Source organism: Lygodium microphyllum, chromosome 3, assembly GCF_053477565.2.
Source record: "Lygodium microphyllum isolate KBCC chromosome 3, Lygodium_microphyllum_v1.1.10, whole genome shotgun sequence".
NCBI classification, from domain to species: domain Eukaryota; kingdom Viridiplantae; phylum Streptophyta; class Polypodiopsida; order Schizaeales; family Lygodiaceae; genus Lygodium; species Lygodium microphyllum.
Window position 1 is genome coordinate 77165088 of NC_141137.1, and position 17894 is coordinate 77182981.

The window sequence follows — 17894 nt, forward strand, 5'->3', positions numbered from 1 at the left end:
AGAAAAAGAAGAATAAAGAAGAAAAAGAGAGAGAAAAACAATTTAAAAAAGAATGAAGAGAGAGAGAAGAAGAAGAAAAAAGGAAAAAAGAAGAGAAGGAGAGAGAAGGAAAAGAGAAGAGAGGGGGAGAGCAAAAAGGAGAGAGAGAGTAAGATTAAAAACAAAGAGTGAAAAGAGGAGAGAGAAATGTATTGTTGAATATTGTATGACAACTTCGCTTTATTGCATGGCAACTTCTTTCGCGAAGCAACCTAGCATTCTGTGCACGCACGGAACGCTAGTAGTTTATAAAGGGGAAGGTGAGGGTTAAAAGCATCCTCATAGAAACACTTATAAGATAGTGTAGTATTATAAAGGGGGAAGGGGGTTACTGTAGCGTGGCGATATAAATAGTGGACGTAAGACAGCGACCTCAATCGATGCTTGTAAGTTGCAACAGCAGCAGCTGCCCGTCACCCTCCCTCATCATGGAATACCAGCGTTCGGACCACAGCGGTGTGTGTTCTCTCTCCGCTGCATCTGATTATTCAACATCCGTAGGTTGCAAAGATCCTCCCGCTAGTACCTGTTGTCTGTTCTTTCTCCATTTGTTGCTGCTGCTCATGGCACCGAGGCCTCGTGTCTGAGATAGGAAGCACCGTACATGTAGCCTCATTCAGTGTCCCTTCCGTCTGTTTGACGCCTTGTATCGTGTTGGTCGCCTTGTTGTATCATATTGGTCACCGCTGCTCATTTAAAAGCACGCCATGTCGCGCATCATTTAAAAGCAAGGATTGTGTTTCTGGCGGGGATCTAATGAAACATTGAGAGAAGAGATGAGCAGAAAGATGATCTTATGGTTTCTGTTTTGAAAACAGAAGTTCTGCCAAATAGCTTCAAACAATTTGAGGGACAGAGATGATCACATTGGCACACACATTAGTGTCAAACCAAACAAGGCTAACACTTTATCGAAAGAATAGCAGGGAATAGTGGTAGCCACTATGATTATCTGTTGCGCGTGCGCGCGCACACACATGAAATGGTCAATTTAATGAGCAAGAGAAGTATGCCTGCTGTAAAACTGATGCATGTGGCCATTTACCAGTACCCAATGTTACTTGGAAGTTTTGCTCAGCCCAGTTTTGTGCACAGCCCCTGCTCCCGCCCGCCTCCCCTGTGCCAAAAGAGTAAGACAAAAAATCAACCACCCTTTTTTCCTATCAGATGCGTAGGGTTGCTCTTGTTGGCTGTCAACAGAGCAGCAGTTTCATTATTGGCCAGCTCAGAGTATAGGTGCCTTTGTGTTGGACATTATGGCTAAGTTACCAAGAAAGAAAAACCATTTTCAAATGATCCTGAGATAGACTAGTGCGGTATATTGCACAGAAACCCGTTCCATATTGGTTTACAAAAAATTTCATACATGAACATTTCGTAGATACAAAACACATTTTATGGTATTTTAAGAAAGAAAAGAAACTTGACTTTCTACAAGCAAAAAGGTCAAGGGCCTGAGTGCTTAAAAATCATGAAAAGACATAGCTTTTGTTCAATCATGTAATATGGTAGAATTACCATAGTTTTATATGTTTACATTACATATAACACACATTTATTAACAATCTCTATAAAAGTCTTAGCACTACTGCCTTTAGCCTTATAAATTTGTTCTGATTGTGTGTCCTCTTGTGAGATCATATTTGTTTGTTGATTTGTGCGGCGTTGTTTATGCCTATTTTGAGAATAATGCAACATAGTTCACCAAGAGCAATTGAAGGCAATGTGTCCCACTTATTGCAAGACATAGAGGGCATATAGTGGTTGCTAAAGAGAATAGCAAAGATCTAGATTATAAGAGTCTCAAGCTAAAAAGACTTCTTAAAACTTACATTATCAAATGTCGCCTGATTATGCCTTCACAGATCTCTTTTCTTAGAACTTGGCAAGCTAGAATAAGAGAGACTTTTCTAGATTGTTTACAGTGGTTGACAAGGGTAGGACATGTTCAAAGAAATGAAACTTGAAAATCCACTCAATAGTTTTCAAATTTTCCACAATGATGACCAACAAAATTTAGCCTTTTTATTTTGAACATTAAGGTTTGCAGTTTTGAGGCTTTCCCATGTTGTTTGGATACCTTTGCATGTTGTTGGTTTGTGGTTTCGAAATTGAAAGATTTGTTAGATGGAATGGGGTTTAGGACAGCCAAGTCCTATTTATAGGACTCAAGGCCCTATTGTGCACATTCATTGTGTGATCACCATTGTTGGACTCTTGGTCCATTGGCCAATGTATCCGTATATTGTGATGGTGTGGGCTGGTGGTATGGGATGCCAACCCTTGGATGTGGTTGTGACCCAGAGTGCTACTAGCTTCCAATCTAGGGAGTGGTCCCGTTTGGCTCTATGGCTAGGAGGTGAGTCTAATGACTAGTTCCTTTCTTGGCGAGTTTAGCTTGTGTTGTGTCTCATGTGTAGGTTGGATCCTAAGGGGATGTTTCATTGGTATCTAAGGATACTTAATAACCATTGTGACCAATGCTAACAACGCCCATTCGAATCTCCAAGGATGTAATCCTAGACATTTAGATGGGTGTATATCCTTGGACATCCGGATGGGCTCTAGCAGCATTGGTCACGGTGGTTACGAAGTGACTTAGTGCGAATGCACTAAGGACACTTTGGGTTTAGGGTAGCGGAGTCCTATTTATAGAACTTAAGGCTCGATCGTGCACATTCATTGTGTGATCACTACTTTTGGACTCTTGGCCCATTGGTCAATGCATCTGTATATTGATATGGTATGGGCTAGTGGTATGGGATGCCAACCCTTGGGATACGGGTGCTTGGAGTATTGGTAGCTCATAGGGCCCAAGCTTTTGGAGAGCCTGTTTGTCTCTATGATTGGAAGGTGATTTTGATGTCGTGTCCCTTTCATGGTGAGTTTAGCTTATGTCATGTCGTGTGTGCTAGTTGGATCCTAGGGAGACATTTCATTAGTATCAAAGCGTCAACCTACAATTAGACACGAGATTTGATGACATGCACAAAATAACTTTTGCTCACGGAACCGTGATGATTTACGCTTGACAAATATGCCCTTATTTCATTAAGGGTGGTATGGGATACTGTTGGCAGAAGGGGCATACATAGGAGGCATGTGTTGCGAGTGATGGGTATGAATGTGCTCTATGTTTCTTGGTGGTATTTGTGCTCGTTTTTTGTGTTGGGGTGGCACTTGTGTGCAAGGATTTTTGGTGGTTATGATCGAAGTCTGAGGAGTTGCCACTCCAGGGCTATGGTAGACCGACGCCAGAAGTTGATACCTCGTGGCCCAGATAAGCATTAGAAATCTAATTGATAGTAATTTTAAATGTTAGTGTTATAATTAATTTTAATGGTTATGCAATATTAAATGTTAGTTTGACTTTAATATATAATGTTTATGTTAGTGTTATAATTAATTTTAATGCTAACATTGGGTTTATTATTAGGGTAAATTTTATTATTTATGTGTAGGGAAGTCATGGACAGAGAAAGAGGCTATGTTCAATGGAATAGTCGTGGAGAGAGAAGTGATTTTGGAGAGAGAGAGAGAGAGAGAGAGAGAGAGAGAGAGAGAGAGAGAGAGAGAGAGAGAGAGAGAGGGTGGGGGGGGCAACTCATCTCCAAGCCATTGTCTCTAGGTTGTCTTTGGCTGGATGGGGAGATGTAGTCATCTCTATACTAAATGGGACCCAACTTTATCAAGAGAATTTTGGTCTAAGCTTTGAAAGTGGATGATTACTTTTACCTTGTAGAGTTTAATGCACTGCCTATAGGACATGAGGAGATAGCTTATGGGAGATTTATTCAAGATCTGAATAGGTTTTTCTAGGTTCAGAATTGATCTTTAAAATAGTATGAATACCCATTTTTAAGTTCTAATAACTTAATGGGAATTTGGGTGGCACAAAGCACATTGAGGTTTAGTACCATTATGTTTGGGAGTGGATCACAGATTCCGAGTTATCTGTGGCTTATTGTCCCAGGGAGGACAACACAATGGATCTCTTCATGAAGCTTTTGCCGAAGGCTTCCATATTTCATCACATGAGGCTGTTGGCCCTCCAAAAACTCCTAGCCTCGAGGATCCGAGAGGGGATGTTAGCTTGCCTATTGGAGATAATGGTGAAACTTTCTTATAGTGTAAACCATTTCTAACATTCCTGTTGATGGTGGAATAATTCATTTCTACCTTGATGAGCTAGCCGACTAGCAAAGCTCATGGGAAAATCCATATTATGCTCATCAAACTAGCATAACACTGCACTAATAGCAATTTTAGAGGGGCTGATATGTACAATCAGATGTTATGGTCCAATCGAGGTGCCTTTCTTGTGTGTTTCCTAGGTTTTTAGTCATTCTGCTGCCCTTGTTACACTGCAACTGCCACTTCAACATTTGTATTGCCATGTCATCATTTTTGCAGTCTGCCTGTGCAGTTGGACTGCATTTACTGCAGTCGGCAGGATTTTGTTGGCAGGTCGGCCCATTTTTGCCCATTTTTGGGCCCCAGATCTTGGTTGGCCAATTTAGCATATTTTTGGGCCCCAGATCTTGGTTGTTGATTCGCACACTCCGTCTTCAGCATACTGCTCCATCTCTGGTGCTGCTGCCATCATCATTCTCAGCTTGATCTGGTGCCCTCATGGATGCCTTGGGCTGTGTGCAGGGACTAATCCGTCCACATTGTTGTATTCAGCATTCATCTTAAGTTAGTGCAGATTACATCCTTCTTCTGCTTGCTGCTCTCACTTCCTCTCTCTCTATGTTGGTGTCCTTTTGTTGCACACTCTCACAAAAGTCCCAAAGGATTGTGATTCAATGACTACTGGCAAGTGCTATAAATTATCTTCGAGGTATTATGGTCCTTTCTAGATTCCCAGGAAAATAAGTAGTTTATCTTATAAACTAGATTTACCTTTGGAAATCTGAGTTCACCGTGTGTCCCACGTGAGTTATTTGGAAGAACGGCTGGAGCAAGGTGAAATGGTTGTCCCAATTGAGGAAGTCTTGTAGCTTGAGGATATTGTGATTATGTTCCACTCGAATCCGAATCGATTATCGACCTTAGGACTAAACAATGCCAACGAACTGTTTATCCTAAGTATTTGGTCAAGTGAAAAAATTGCCTTGAGGCAGAGGCTACGTAGGAGTCGGGATGCTCATTGAAGAGTCATTTTTCTCACTTTGTTATTGCTAAGGAAAACAATCATTGATAAGGAGAGAAGTGTTATGTTCTTGGACATCTGGATGGGTGCTAGTAGCATTGGTCACAGTGGTTATGAAGTGATTTAGTGCGAATGCACTAAGGAATGCACTAAGGGCACTTTGGGGTTAGGGAAGTTGAGTCCTATTTATAGGATTCAAGGCCCTATTTTGCATATTCATTGTATAATCTCGAGTCTTGGACTCTTGGCTTGTTGATTGATGCATCTATACATGGGGATGATATGGGGCACCAATCCTTGGGATGCAATTGTGACCTGGAGTGTTGCTAGCTCCCAAGCTCGAGGGTGAGCCTGTTTGGCTCTATGGTTGGGAGGTGAGTCTGATGTCCAGTCCCTTTCATGGTGAATTTGGCTTGTGTTGTGTCTCGTGTGTAGGTTGGATCCTAGAGGGATGTTTCAATGGCTGTCCCCTTTGTGAAGAAATACCCTAATGCAGAAACATAAATGAAAGTGTATGACAAAGCATAAATACAACATAACATAGTTAGGGTTAGGGTTGCTTAGAGACGATGAACACAGTGGAATCTGAATGAATGATTGAATATACAATGCTCATGTAGTAAACAAACCGTGTAGGAATGAAAATTGTACCCCGCACTCTTATGTCTCATGGACTGAGGCAAAGGTGTTGAATGAGAGAGTGTGTTGTACTCTTGACAGATCCCAAAACGCAGCAAAGGCAACCTCTTGATGTTGGACAGCAGCAAATGCACTAGTGTGTGGTGTTGGATTAGTGTCAAACAGAAAGAGGAGAGAGAAAATTGCAAACACAGATTTTGCTTATAATGTGGCAGCAGTCAGCACAATAAATGTAGGTAGTAGATGACATGGCAGCAACAACAGATTGATGGCGACAGCTGGAAAGTGGTTGATGATGGCTGGGCGGCAACTGAGGCCTACAAATTCAACAATATGCGGATGTGGACAGGTTGTACGATAGCAATGCAGCAATCAGGAGTAGTCGCCTAGTTGGAAATAGTGTGAATCAGCAAGGAGGTTGGAAATAGGTGCTAGATTGATGTAGATAGCAATCGACAGCTTCGGTTGAGATATCCTCTACAAATAGTGTGTGGTCAGGGAAGCTAGAGAGCTTGAAACTTGCAAAAACAAGATTGAGCTAAATGGAGGGAAGCATTGTGAAGAAATGCTCTAAACACAAAAAGCACAAAATCAATCATACAACAAAGCATAAATTGATAACAAGGAACACAATTAGGGTTAGGGTAACTCAAAGACAGTGAACACAATGAATAATGAAGTGAATGACTATTGAATATACAATGCTCATGTAACAAACACACTATGCAATGAATATTGAACCTCGATTTCTCGTATCTCTGGGATCAAGGCAGAAGTCATGAGCTAGAGAGTGTGTCGTACTTCGAAATGGATTCCGAAACGTAGTAAGGCAGTCTCTGTATGTTGAACACTAGTAAATGTAGCAAAAAAAGACTAGATTTGATGCAGACAGGTAGTAGGAGAGAGAATATGCAGCAAACGAAAATTGTAGAGGACAGAGAAAACTTGGCAACTGTGTACAACATGCAAACACAAGCTGATTGATGTTGGGCGAAAGTGGAAATTGATGGCGATAGTGCATATATTGATGACAACTATTGGAGGAGAGAGAATGACTGCAAATGCAAGCACGATAATGATGGCAACAACTTCTATTGATGGCGACTAGATGCAGATGATGGTGACAATGTGTAAAAGGTCATGACAACAGCAAACGCAGGCTTTTAGATGATGGTGACAGCTCCAAGAGGTAGATGACAGGTGGAAGAGGCTAGAATTTAGGCGCCAGATGGATGTTGACTGCGATGGGAAGCTCTAATTGTGATGTTATTCTAAATGGGGTGTAAGCAGTAGAGATACAACTCTTAAAATGTACAAAAACGAGGGCTGCATACCTATTTATAGAAAGTTTGGGGCACCCAAAGTAGGGTTTGGCATGTGGAATATAGTAACTCTCTAGGATCATATTTCTTTTTAAAATAATAAGGTTTCTTCAATAATTAAGCATGTTTTGGGGCTTTTTAAGTCGGGCTAATGCATTTTTAGCTCAATAAGCATGTCTATGTGTAGAAAGTTTGGGAACCTTGTACCGCACATCATTTTAAAACTCTCTCGAATCACGCACCATTTTTTAGGATTTTCATTAATTAAACATTTTGGGGGTTGTTTAAGTGGCTAATTCAATATGTAATGCTTGTGTTAGCTCAACACCCCGTCCATGTCTGATGCTTGCAATACTAATCTACTAAGTGAAGAGCATACTCTTGCTATGACACAAAAATACTAACCCCAGATCAAACTACCTCCATCCCCCAAAAAAAGACAAAAATCCGAGGTTTGTTATCTCAAAAGGCCCAAAGTAAGCATGGAAAGGTGTCATACCAAGCATGGCCGATATAGGGGATTGATTAAGGATGTGGACAACAATAGTCACTACTTTGGCCTATAGACATTGAGGTGTCTGGTGATGCTCCATTACAGTCTATACCATATCGATCACATTGTGATTGTTTTTCTTCAATATGCCATTCTCCTAAGGTGTGTCCGTGTTGGCAAACTTTGGGTGAATGCCATGATCTGCACAATGGCTAGCTCGTTGGAGACAAACTCCCCTCATTTGTTGAAGCACAGAGTCTTGAGTTTTTTTGCCAGACTTGTTCTCCTCGAAGACCAACCAACCCTTAAAGTGTGAGAATGCTTTTGACTTCAGCTCTAACAAATATGCCTAGTCATCCTACTAAAATCATCAACAAAATTAGCATAAAGTTTAAACTCTCTTAAGGGACTCTATCTGTATTGGTCCACACAAGTCAGTCGAAACAAGCTCCAAAGGTTGCTTAGCCCTATGCAAAGTCTTGTTAGGAATCATATCTCTATGCAAGAGACATGGCGGATGGCTCACCCAATCTTTAGCAATCCATGCACAAGTTGACCACGAGCTGCCTTCCGAAGGTAGTTGTATTTTGTTGTTGAGAGTGCGCTGCAGCAGGAGAAGTATATAGGTGAGTGAGAGTGACAGAGAGAGAGAGAGAGAGTACAATATGATTTGGGTGTACCAATAATGTGTTGGTACACAAAGAATAAAATGTATTTATACTTGGGGCACGTAAAGGTGCATTCACATGTACAACATAATAATACATGTGTACGATACTCGGAGGTAAATAAAAGACCTTTACATCCCAACAACCTCCCACTTAAAGTTCCGAAGCAAACCTTTAACCAACTCCTACTAGTCGTATGCAATGCTCATGCTGAGCCTTGCTTAGACTTTTAGTGAGAATATCTGCAGGGTTGTCCTGTGTTTTGATCTCGGTCAATGTGATTAGACCATCTTCCAAAATCTGTTTGATAAAGTGATATCGCACATCTATATGCTTTGTGTGTGAATGATACATGGCATTCTTAGCCATATACACAGCACTCTAGCTATCACATTCCAACACTAGAGTACTCATAGACATATTGAGATCCTGTGCAAGTGTGCTCAATCATATAGCTTCCTTAGAAGCTTTAGTAGCTGATATGTATTCAGCTTTAGTAGTACTTAGTGCTACGATGTTCTGCAACCTGGAGCACCAAGAAACGGCCCCACTAGTACAACTGTAAAGACATACCCACTAGTGGACCTTCGAGAGTCCAAGTCACCTGCCATGTCTGCATCACAATAACCCTGTAGACTAAGTGCACCTTGCCCATAGTAAATACACTTTCTTTGTGTACCCTTTAGATATCGAAGAATACACTTGATAGCCTCCCAACGTGTTTTGCCAGGATTTGACATAAACTTGCTGATAACTCCCACTGCATGAGCAATGTCTGGACGAGTAGCGACCATAGCATACATAAGAGAGCCACAAGTTGATGCATAAGGAACTTCCTTTATAGCATTGGCTTCCATGTCATCTTGTGGGCTGCTAGCTTTACTAAGCTTAAGATATGGAGGTAAGGGCACCCCAAGAGGCTTAACTTCAGCCATGTTAAATCTGTCGAGTACCTTTTCAATGTACTTTTCTTGAGATAAGAACAACAATTTTTGTGTTCTATCCTTGCGAATCCTCATGCCCAATATATGCCCTGCATTTCCCAAATCTTTCATGGAGAAAGATGATTTCAGCTAATCTTTGAGAGCATCCAAGCTAGTCTTTCTTTTCCTAGCTAGCAACATATCATCCACATATAAAACAAGTATGATGGGTTTGCCATCTATATCTTTTTTCATGTACAAACAATGATCTGCATGGTTGCGTGCAAACCCATGAGAGAGCATAAAAGTGTTAAAATTTTTGTATTACTGCCGTAGTGCTTGCTTCAGCCCATACAAGCTGCGTTTTAGTTTACACACCAACTGCTCTTTTCCAGGAACTACAAAGCCCTCGGGCTGTTTCATGTAGATTTCCTCATCAATGTCACCATGTAGAAAATTTGTTTTCACATCCATTTGGTACAACTCTAAATCCAATACAGCAGTGAGAGAAAAATACACCCGTAGAGTGGTCATATTCACAATAGGTGAGAAGGCCTCTTAGAAGTTAATCCCTTCCTCTTGTGCATGCCCTTTGGCAAGTAGTCTTGCCTTGTACTTGGGTTTCCCATCAATTGTCTTTACTTTGTAAATCCATTTGTTTGGAAGAGGCTTTCTTCCTTTGGGCAACGACACAAGATCCCAAGTATCATTAGCATACAAAGATTTAATCTCTTCCTGCATAGCTAGCTCCCACTCACTGCTAAATTTGCATGACTTCGCCTCTTTATATATAAGAGGCTCACCCTCATCTATAAGCATCACATAGTGCAAAGAGGGGTCATACCTATGTGGCTGCCTTCTTAAGCGTGTAGACCTGCGTACCCAATGATCTACATTCTCAGGAATCGGTTCTACATCAAGAGGTATGTTATTTTCAGCATTTATTGGCTGCTGTAAGCTATTTTCAGCATGTTTTATGCTGTACAGCACCTTCATTTTCATTTCCAGCACTTGCATTTTCATAATCAGCAAGTCTATCATGCCCGTCCATGACCTCCTTGTACTTCTATTTGCTGTCTATCATCATGTGGCTCAAAAATAACCGGTTGATCATCAGTTTCAGCTTGTGGTACAACATCATGAGGCTCATTATTTGAAGAAATAGGTGGCTGCAAATTCTGAAATTTGACCTTATTCATGTCTTCATCAGAGGCTAAAGTATTTTTTAGCAACTTTGCCTCATTAAACACAACATTACGGTTGCGAACAATTTTCTTGGACTGTGGTAGCCACATTGTATAGCCAAATTCACCCTCATCACTATAGCCTATGAAAATGCCTTTGGTGGATTTCGGGTCAAGTTTACTTCTCAACTCATCTCTAACATGCACAAAAGCATTACAACCGAATATCCATAAATGGTCATATGAGGCCGATTTGCCAGACCAAACCTCCTTAGGGATGCCATTATTTAAGGACCCGTTTGGAGAGCGGTTGCAAATGTGAACCGCGGTTTTAAGTGCCTCTCCCCAAAATTCATGAGGGAGATTAGTAATGGACAGCGTGCACCGAACTCTTTCACATAAAGTCCTATTGTATCTTTCAACCACCCCATTTGAAAAAGGGCTGTAAGCTTCCTCTTGATTCCATGCAAGTCACAAAAAGACTTAAACTAAGTAGATGTGAACTCACCCCCATTATTAGTTCTCAAGCATTTCAGCTTTCTACCTGTTTGAGTGGTCACAAATGCATAAAAAGTTTTAAAAACAGCAAACACTTTACTTTTATTTTTCAACAGATAAACCCAAATCTTCCTAGAACAATCATCAATAAAAGAGATAAAATATGCAGCACCACCCAACGATTTCACGGGCATGCTACATACATCAAAATGCACCAAGTCCAAGACATTCGACTTACGGGAGACACCAGAGTAAAATGAAATTTTCATTTGCTTTCCAAATTGATAGTCATTATAAAAATCAAGTTTAGAGTCTTTTCCATCAACCCTCTTCAAAGAGTAAGGGCATCAAGTCCTTTCTAGCTCATATGGCCTAATCTCTTGTGTCACAACTCCAAATGACAGCCAATTTTAGCAACTGCAAGAAACTTGCCATTCAAAGCTTTATAGTGCACACAATACAAAGTGCCCTTTTTGGTTCCTTTTGCAATTAGCATGGAACCCTTTTTCAATTTCCACAAATCACCACCAAATAGTGTAGTGTAACCATGCAAGTCAAGTTGTCCAAGAGATAGTAAACTTTTCTTGATGCTAGGCGCATATTTGATATCTTTCAACACAAGCTCTTGGCCATTATCCAAAGAAAAGTGTATAGTGTCTATCCCATCAATGCTATAAGCATGGTTATTTCCAAGATATACTTTTCCATAACTGCCTGCATTGAACATAGCAAAACACTCCAAGCAAGGAGTTACCGTAACATGGAAAGAGGTACCAGAGTCTACAATCCAAGTTTGAGTGACACCATCATCAACTGACAAAAGTGTATCAATCACATCAGCCTTGGTAATATACATATCTTGCATGTGACATACAAAGGCATCATAATCTAGTGCACATAGTACATCAACCTTTGTATCTGAGAGATCATCTATGACTACACTAAAGGCCACATTGGCCTTTTCCTTGCCTTTGCCTGCCTCAGATACATTTGTCTTATCCTCTTTCTTCTTTTTGTCTCCTGCATTTTTCTCTCTCTTGTTGCTTCTTGTAGTACTAGCAATTGGGTTTCTTGTGGTTCTTCCGACCACACTGATAGCAAGTAACATCACTCTTTTCCTTTCTTTTGCTCTTGCTTTTGCTTCTCTCCAGCATTTGCATTTTTCTTTTCAGCCCTGCCTCTAACATTGTAAGCTGAGTTGCTGTCTTCTTCACTAGACTTACGTCTAATTTCTTCATTCAAGATTGAACCCCTCACACCATCATATGAGAGATTGGGGTTATTACTGAGAGAAATCACCAAGGTCTCCCAGGAATCAGATAGTGTCATGATCAGAAAAATCATTCTCAACTTATCATCAAAATCCAAATTAGCATCCTTGAGCTGATTTAAAATACCAGTAAATGCACTCAAGTGCTCAACTGTAGGCTTGGACTCATCCAGCCGCATATTCACCAACTTGCTCATTAAATACACGTGATTAACAGGTGTGGTGATCTCATAGGTAGTCTTCAACTTCTCCCATATTGCATGACCAGTATCTAAGCCCTCAATGTCTATCAAAATGTTATCAGTGACACCCATCTTTATATAAGCCACAGCCTTTTTGTTGACTCTGGCCCAAACTGCATTAGACATTTGTGCGGGTTTATCTTCCTGCAAAGCATCCTCATAATCCTTTAAGAACAATATGCCCTACATATGGTCTCTCCAAAGGTCAAAACTCTGACCATCAAACCGTTTGATTTCCATCAAACCGTTTGATTTCCATCAAACTCTTAATGTTAAAACTGGAAGAAGTTGTAGCCATTTTTATCACAAACACAAGTGTAAATGCACTGAACTGCAAGAGCACAAGCTGAACCAGCAAATACACTGTTCTTCTTGCCTAACCAGCAATAAATCTCTGCTTTGTACATAAACCAGCCACCACAGGGCCAAATACTGCAAAAATTTTCCAAAATCTGCACAAAATCCCAAATTTCCAAGTCTAGCAGTGCGTAAATGTTTGCCAATTTGACCCAACTGAGCAAAATTTCATCAATACATGAAGAGCCCCAATTTTTAAGGTCCAATTTCAAGAGATTTTACTTGAATGAGAAAAATTCCAACAAATTTGGCAAAATCCCTAATTTAACTGAGATCAATATGCACTGTGTCTGCAATTTCTGACACAAATGTCACTGCCAAGCATAAACAACTTCAAATTTGGGAAAAGCCCCAAATTTCCCGAAGTAGATTTGCGCAGATTTGAAAATTGTGCTTCCACGCACGAACCCTTGTCAGAGCAAGGGGATATGAGAGATTGAAAGAATTTCCAATTAAAGAAAAAATGGGGGAGGAGGGGGGGGGGCGTTGACCCGCTGTCACGTTTAACGGTTCGTCACCTGCGCGCACCGTCAGCCCGTGCAGTCTGCGTCAGCTCAGCTGCCCGTCCACCGTGCGTGCGCCTCCCCGCTAGGACTCTGTTACCCAGTCGCGATGGCCCGCCATGCGAGCCTGCACACTGGTCCCCGACGCCTGGTCCTCGCGAGTAGTCTTCTTCTTGGCTACCTGCGCTGGTCTTCTTCACGACCCATTCATTGGCTGCTTGCGTATCGCTTGTCAGTCTGCAGCCGTGTCGTTGGTCCCATCAGGTCACACTTGACTTGTCGAGTAGTCTGTGCTGTCAGCTGGTCTGATCTCAGGAAGCATGCACAACTTGTGCTTTGATATCAGTTGTTGTTGAGAGTGCGCTGCAGTAGAAGTGTGCAGGTGAGTGAGAGAGAGAGAAGAGTATAGCCAGTGAATGTTTCCACCGTAAAAGAGCACAACAGATGCAGAACGGTAACCACTAGAATCAGTTCATAAAGCCTCAGGAGAAACATGGAAACCCCAAGAGCATAAGAAATCCTAGGATTGACCAATCTTGCTCGTCTAGGCCTGAGCCCCCAGCTATGCTAAAGCCTAGGCAAACTCCGAGAACCTTGCATGAGATAGCAACCGAGCAAGCCCTCGTTGAACATAGAAATGTCGCAGAATGTTTAACCGAGTTGGATGCTAAGCTCAAAGTGTTCGCACGTATCTATGTCCTGGCAAACATGGGCGCATTCCCTAAAGAGTAGCTTGAAGAATACTTGCCATTTCCCTTATCTTGGGAAGAGCAAGAACATCTTAACAAGCACTATAACATGCTCCTGTATGAACGCATGCGACTCATCTCTGACAAGGAAGTCGACGAACTACGCTTAACTGTCACATTCAATGAGGTGCTCTGCCAACCAAATCTCTTAGAGATAGAGCAACTAAAGCGACTATCAGAGGGTCGGAGTCAATTTGAACAATGATGGTGTGAAAACCGCATTGTAATGGCCAAACTAGGAGCCTAGATCATGACGGTCTCAGAGGAGCGATTGGCCAAATGGCGATCTCAAAGAGACCCAACCTATGTGGCACCAACTTCCTTTCGAGTGCTGACTGCCATTCGGGGTAAGGACTTAGCTAAAACTAGCCAAGAGAACTCTCTGTCTGATAAGGTTCTCACGAAGAAGGAATTACATGTTGCCAGTAGACTCGAACAAGGTTCCATGCTACTCGATGTTGCAAAATAGCTATTGTTATTGAGTAAGCTGCCACGAGTACTAGATGCATATGCCACGCTCCAGTACAATCCGGAGTTCTACAATTGGTTTTTACCCACACGAAGTGACATGGTTTCATGAACATGTACATAAATAAACAACGTGTTTTGTGACTGTGTAAATAATACCAAAAGAAGCAAAGGCCAACACATCCCATGAGCCATGATGACCAAGTGCAGATGATACACATCAAGTCAAAACTAAGGGTTTCAGGTTGGCGATGTCTTGTTTAGCTGGACATTTTCATTATGGTTGAAGCATGTGACTTGCATGTGCTCTCACGCCTTTCCAAGTGAATGCAGAATGACACAGGTCAATGTCTGAAAGAGAAGAAGATGCTTCTGCTACTATCAACAACTTTGATAGATTGTTCTAAAAGAATTTTTATTGTATCTTTCATATGATTTTCCCATAGTGGATCTCTATGTTTCCCTTAGTGGATTTGCTTTGTAAAAACCCTTGCCAAAGATGTAAAGTTTCAAGCTTTAACTTGAGTAGGCTGCCTATGAGCTAGTCTTCTGGGCCATGTCACCATGTAGGGGAGGCAAAAGCCAGCAAGTGTAGGAACTCATCTTTTGAGAGGGGGCATTGAGAAATGACAAATGATGTATACTCTAGGAAGAGATGTCCTGAATCCCATAAGCACAGTGGTGCAAAGTGCTACCTACCCAGCTACTATAAAGCACTGTACTTGACTATCACTTTCATATGGAATGAATACAATATCATGATGCTTTGTACTTTCACTTAGTATCTTTGTCATTGTCAGTCCATTACACAAGATTATCTTTATGAGTCCAAGCTTCCATCTTGGAACATGATTCACTTGTGTAACAGTTGGTCTCTCTTTGTCTATATCAACATGAGTCTTGTCTTCATCTTCCATCCTCCATAGCTCTTTCCATGCTCTAGATTTGCACTTTTCACATGTCTACCTTGAAGCAACGAAGGCAGAATAGAATGTACTAAATCAGGATAGTAACTACAAAAGAAGAGTTATCCTTTGAGGTAGTCATCTTCCATGCATTTCAAATGCTGAAGCTTATTGACATGATCCCGCATGGAAGAAATCTTGGACAGGCTCAACATCCCCATCTGTGCCTCTATAAATATCTATTTCATAACGATCATCTGATTGTACAACTAGTCTAATTCTAGCCAAGAGCAACTATCAAATGCCCAATGTGATCTTTAATGGTTGGAGTTGCAAGAGAGAGAGGAAAGAGTGAATGTGGGTCTTTAGTTTATACAAATGTCCTTGTACCTTGACCAACTTAGCTTTCTCTTATCAGTAGAAATCTTGGAGGCATCACAAGTTGTAGGACAGTCTATAGCCTCAGTCACGGGCTCTGCTAAATCATTTGACTCCAGTATGGCAAGCATCATTAACCACCAAATCCGGTAATTCTTCGCATCAAGCTTGTGATAAGAAGGAAGAGCCGATAACATGGCAACCTTACAGTTCTAGCTTGAAACTCCATGTCGATGTTGGAAGACATTTTCACTTGAATAACTTGCACAAAAACAAGGGTAGCCTCCTGTGACTTTGCAAATGGTGCATGCTAGGGCTTCCTTTGCTTGTTCCAAACCTGTTTCAATTTCCGGAAGGGATGAAAACTTAAAATCTGCTCCAAAAGGCTGAAAACACAGCCTTTTGTAGTTCACAAACATCAAAAGTATACAAAAACAGTAACTTTTCTCCTTTCCTACATTGCACCTATTCACCTCAGCCTTTTAATGCTGAAAACACAAAATTTTGTTACGCCAAAATCTCCCGTTCAGGTCTGTGCCCATCATCAATTAGTCCTTTAATGTTGCTTTGATATCGTGTCAGAGTGCAACGATTGCGGACATAGCAGCCAGAAATGGCAGAAACGTTTAGTAATGAAACGCCAGAAATGTGTTTCGTAAGTTTCTTTCAAGAGGGAGTAAAATAAGAAACGCGGGTTTTTTTATATAGGGATTTTTAATAGTTTTGACTAGGGAAAGAGATTCTAAAACTCTATGGAACTCTCTCTTAAACAAAGAATGGCCAATTGAGCTTGAGTGATAATAGAGTCAATTGAGAATAATACGTTACATATCCATGATCCATTATTGACTCGTCACTTATGTCAACGTTGGTCTTTGGAAAGCTATACTATAGTTTAGAACTCAAACATTATGATTCATACATATCATGCAAAGAAAATTGAAATTAACATGTGAATAGCCTATCTACAATATGGACCGAGTCAAGTTGTAAAATCATGATTCTCATTTCAAAACAAACTAACAAACTAACAAAATGTCAAAATTGAGAATGAATCATAATATATTATAAATAACTCATAAATGAGACCAAAGTTATATGATATTCAACTCAAAAGACAATAATAGATACTAGATTGACAAAGTCCAATAACTAAACAAAGTCACAAAAAAATTAGTTTCTCATCCAAAATCTTGAGCCCTCATGAGCCATTACACATCATCATCATCATCATGTTTAACATTGCCTAATAATTTTTGTAAAAAAAACATGTTTTGGGTTCCAATTCACCCAAAAAAAAAGACCCACGTTTTTTACTCTCAGAAACATTTCATAAGTTTAAAATTCAAAGAAATGTGTTTCTTAGCTGCTATGATTGGAGAAGAGTATAACTGGGCTGAAAGAAAATGAACATGAGAGAAGAGGGGAAGAGAAAAGAGATAGTAGAACACAGAAATCTGCAGTAGATGAATACTAAAATGAAGAAGGCAGATGTATACACGAGTGTTGAATGTATCTCCATGAGGCGATCTCTCTCACCACTTGAAAAACCAAGTGAATGATGACCAGGGCAGGATGCCTATAAATAGGTAAGAAAAATAACAATAAAATAATCAGGTCAGCCAGTAAAAACTGGCCGACTGCTGCACCAAAGCAGTCCCTGAATAAAATAATGCTTAAAAAGCATGCTGCTCACTAAAGTGTGGCTGCCATGTGGCATCCTGCACAGCCTGTCTAGCTTTCCTGATTGCTTGGTAAAGCTGGAAATGACCTGCAGACTGCATTGAACTGTCTGACCTGAAAAATAGGAAATGCGTAAATGTGCCTGAGAGTACTAGCTGTACAACAGTAAACTGCCAATGCCTGTCCAGGGGATGAATAAATCTCTAACACTGGTTGCAATAGGTAGGTAACAACATGGGCTGACTGGGCGACAGCCTTTGAATGGTGAAAACCTGCAAAATTCAGATGGGCAGGCCTCTTATTAGGTGGCAGCTGGGTGGCAGGTCCAGCTGTGTGGGCAGCAGCTCTAGGCAGCTCCAAGATAGGCAGCAACAGTTTCAGTAGGACAAAATCCACTAGGTGTCTGAGGGACAAGACC

The 17894-nt window shown here is 40.9% G+C and overlaps 1 protein-coding gene across 4 annotated transcripts in view; it reads left to right on the top strand.

Annotated features, from left to right (window-relative positions):
- The first annotated feature begins 349 nt into the window (after positions 1 to 349).
- Positions 350 to 17894, top strand: part of LOC148038528 (protein EMSY-LIKE 1-like) — a 99895-nt gene continuing 82350 nt past the window's right edge. For all 4 annotated transcript variants that reach the window (XM_087675435.1, XM_087675436.1, XM_087675437.1 and 1 more), the window contains exon 1: positions 350 to 495. In XM_087675435.1, coding sequence (XP_087531561.1) covers positions 420 to 495 — 76 coding nt within the window. In that variant the 5' untranslated portion in view covers positions 350 to 419. The remainder of the gene's footprint in view (positions 496 to 17894) is intronic.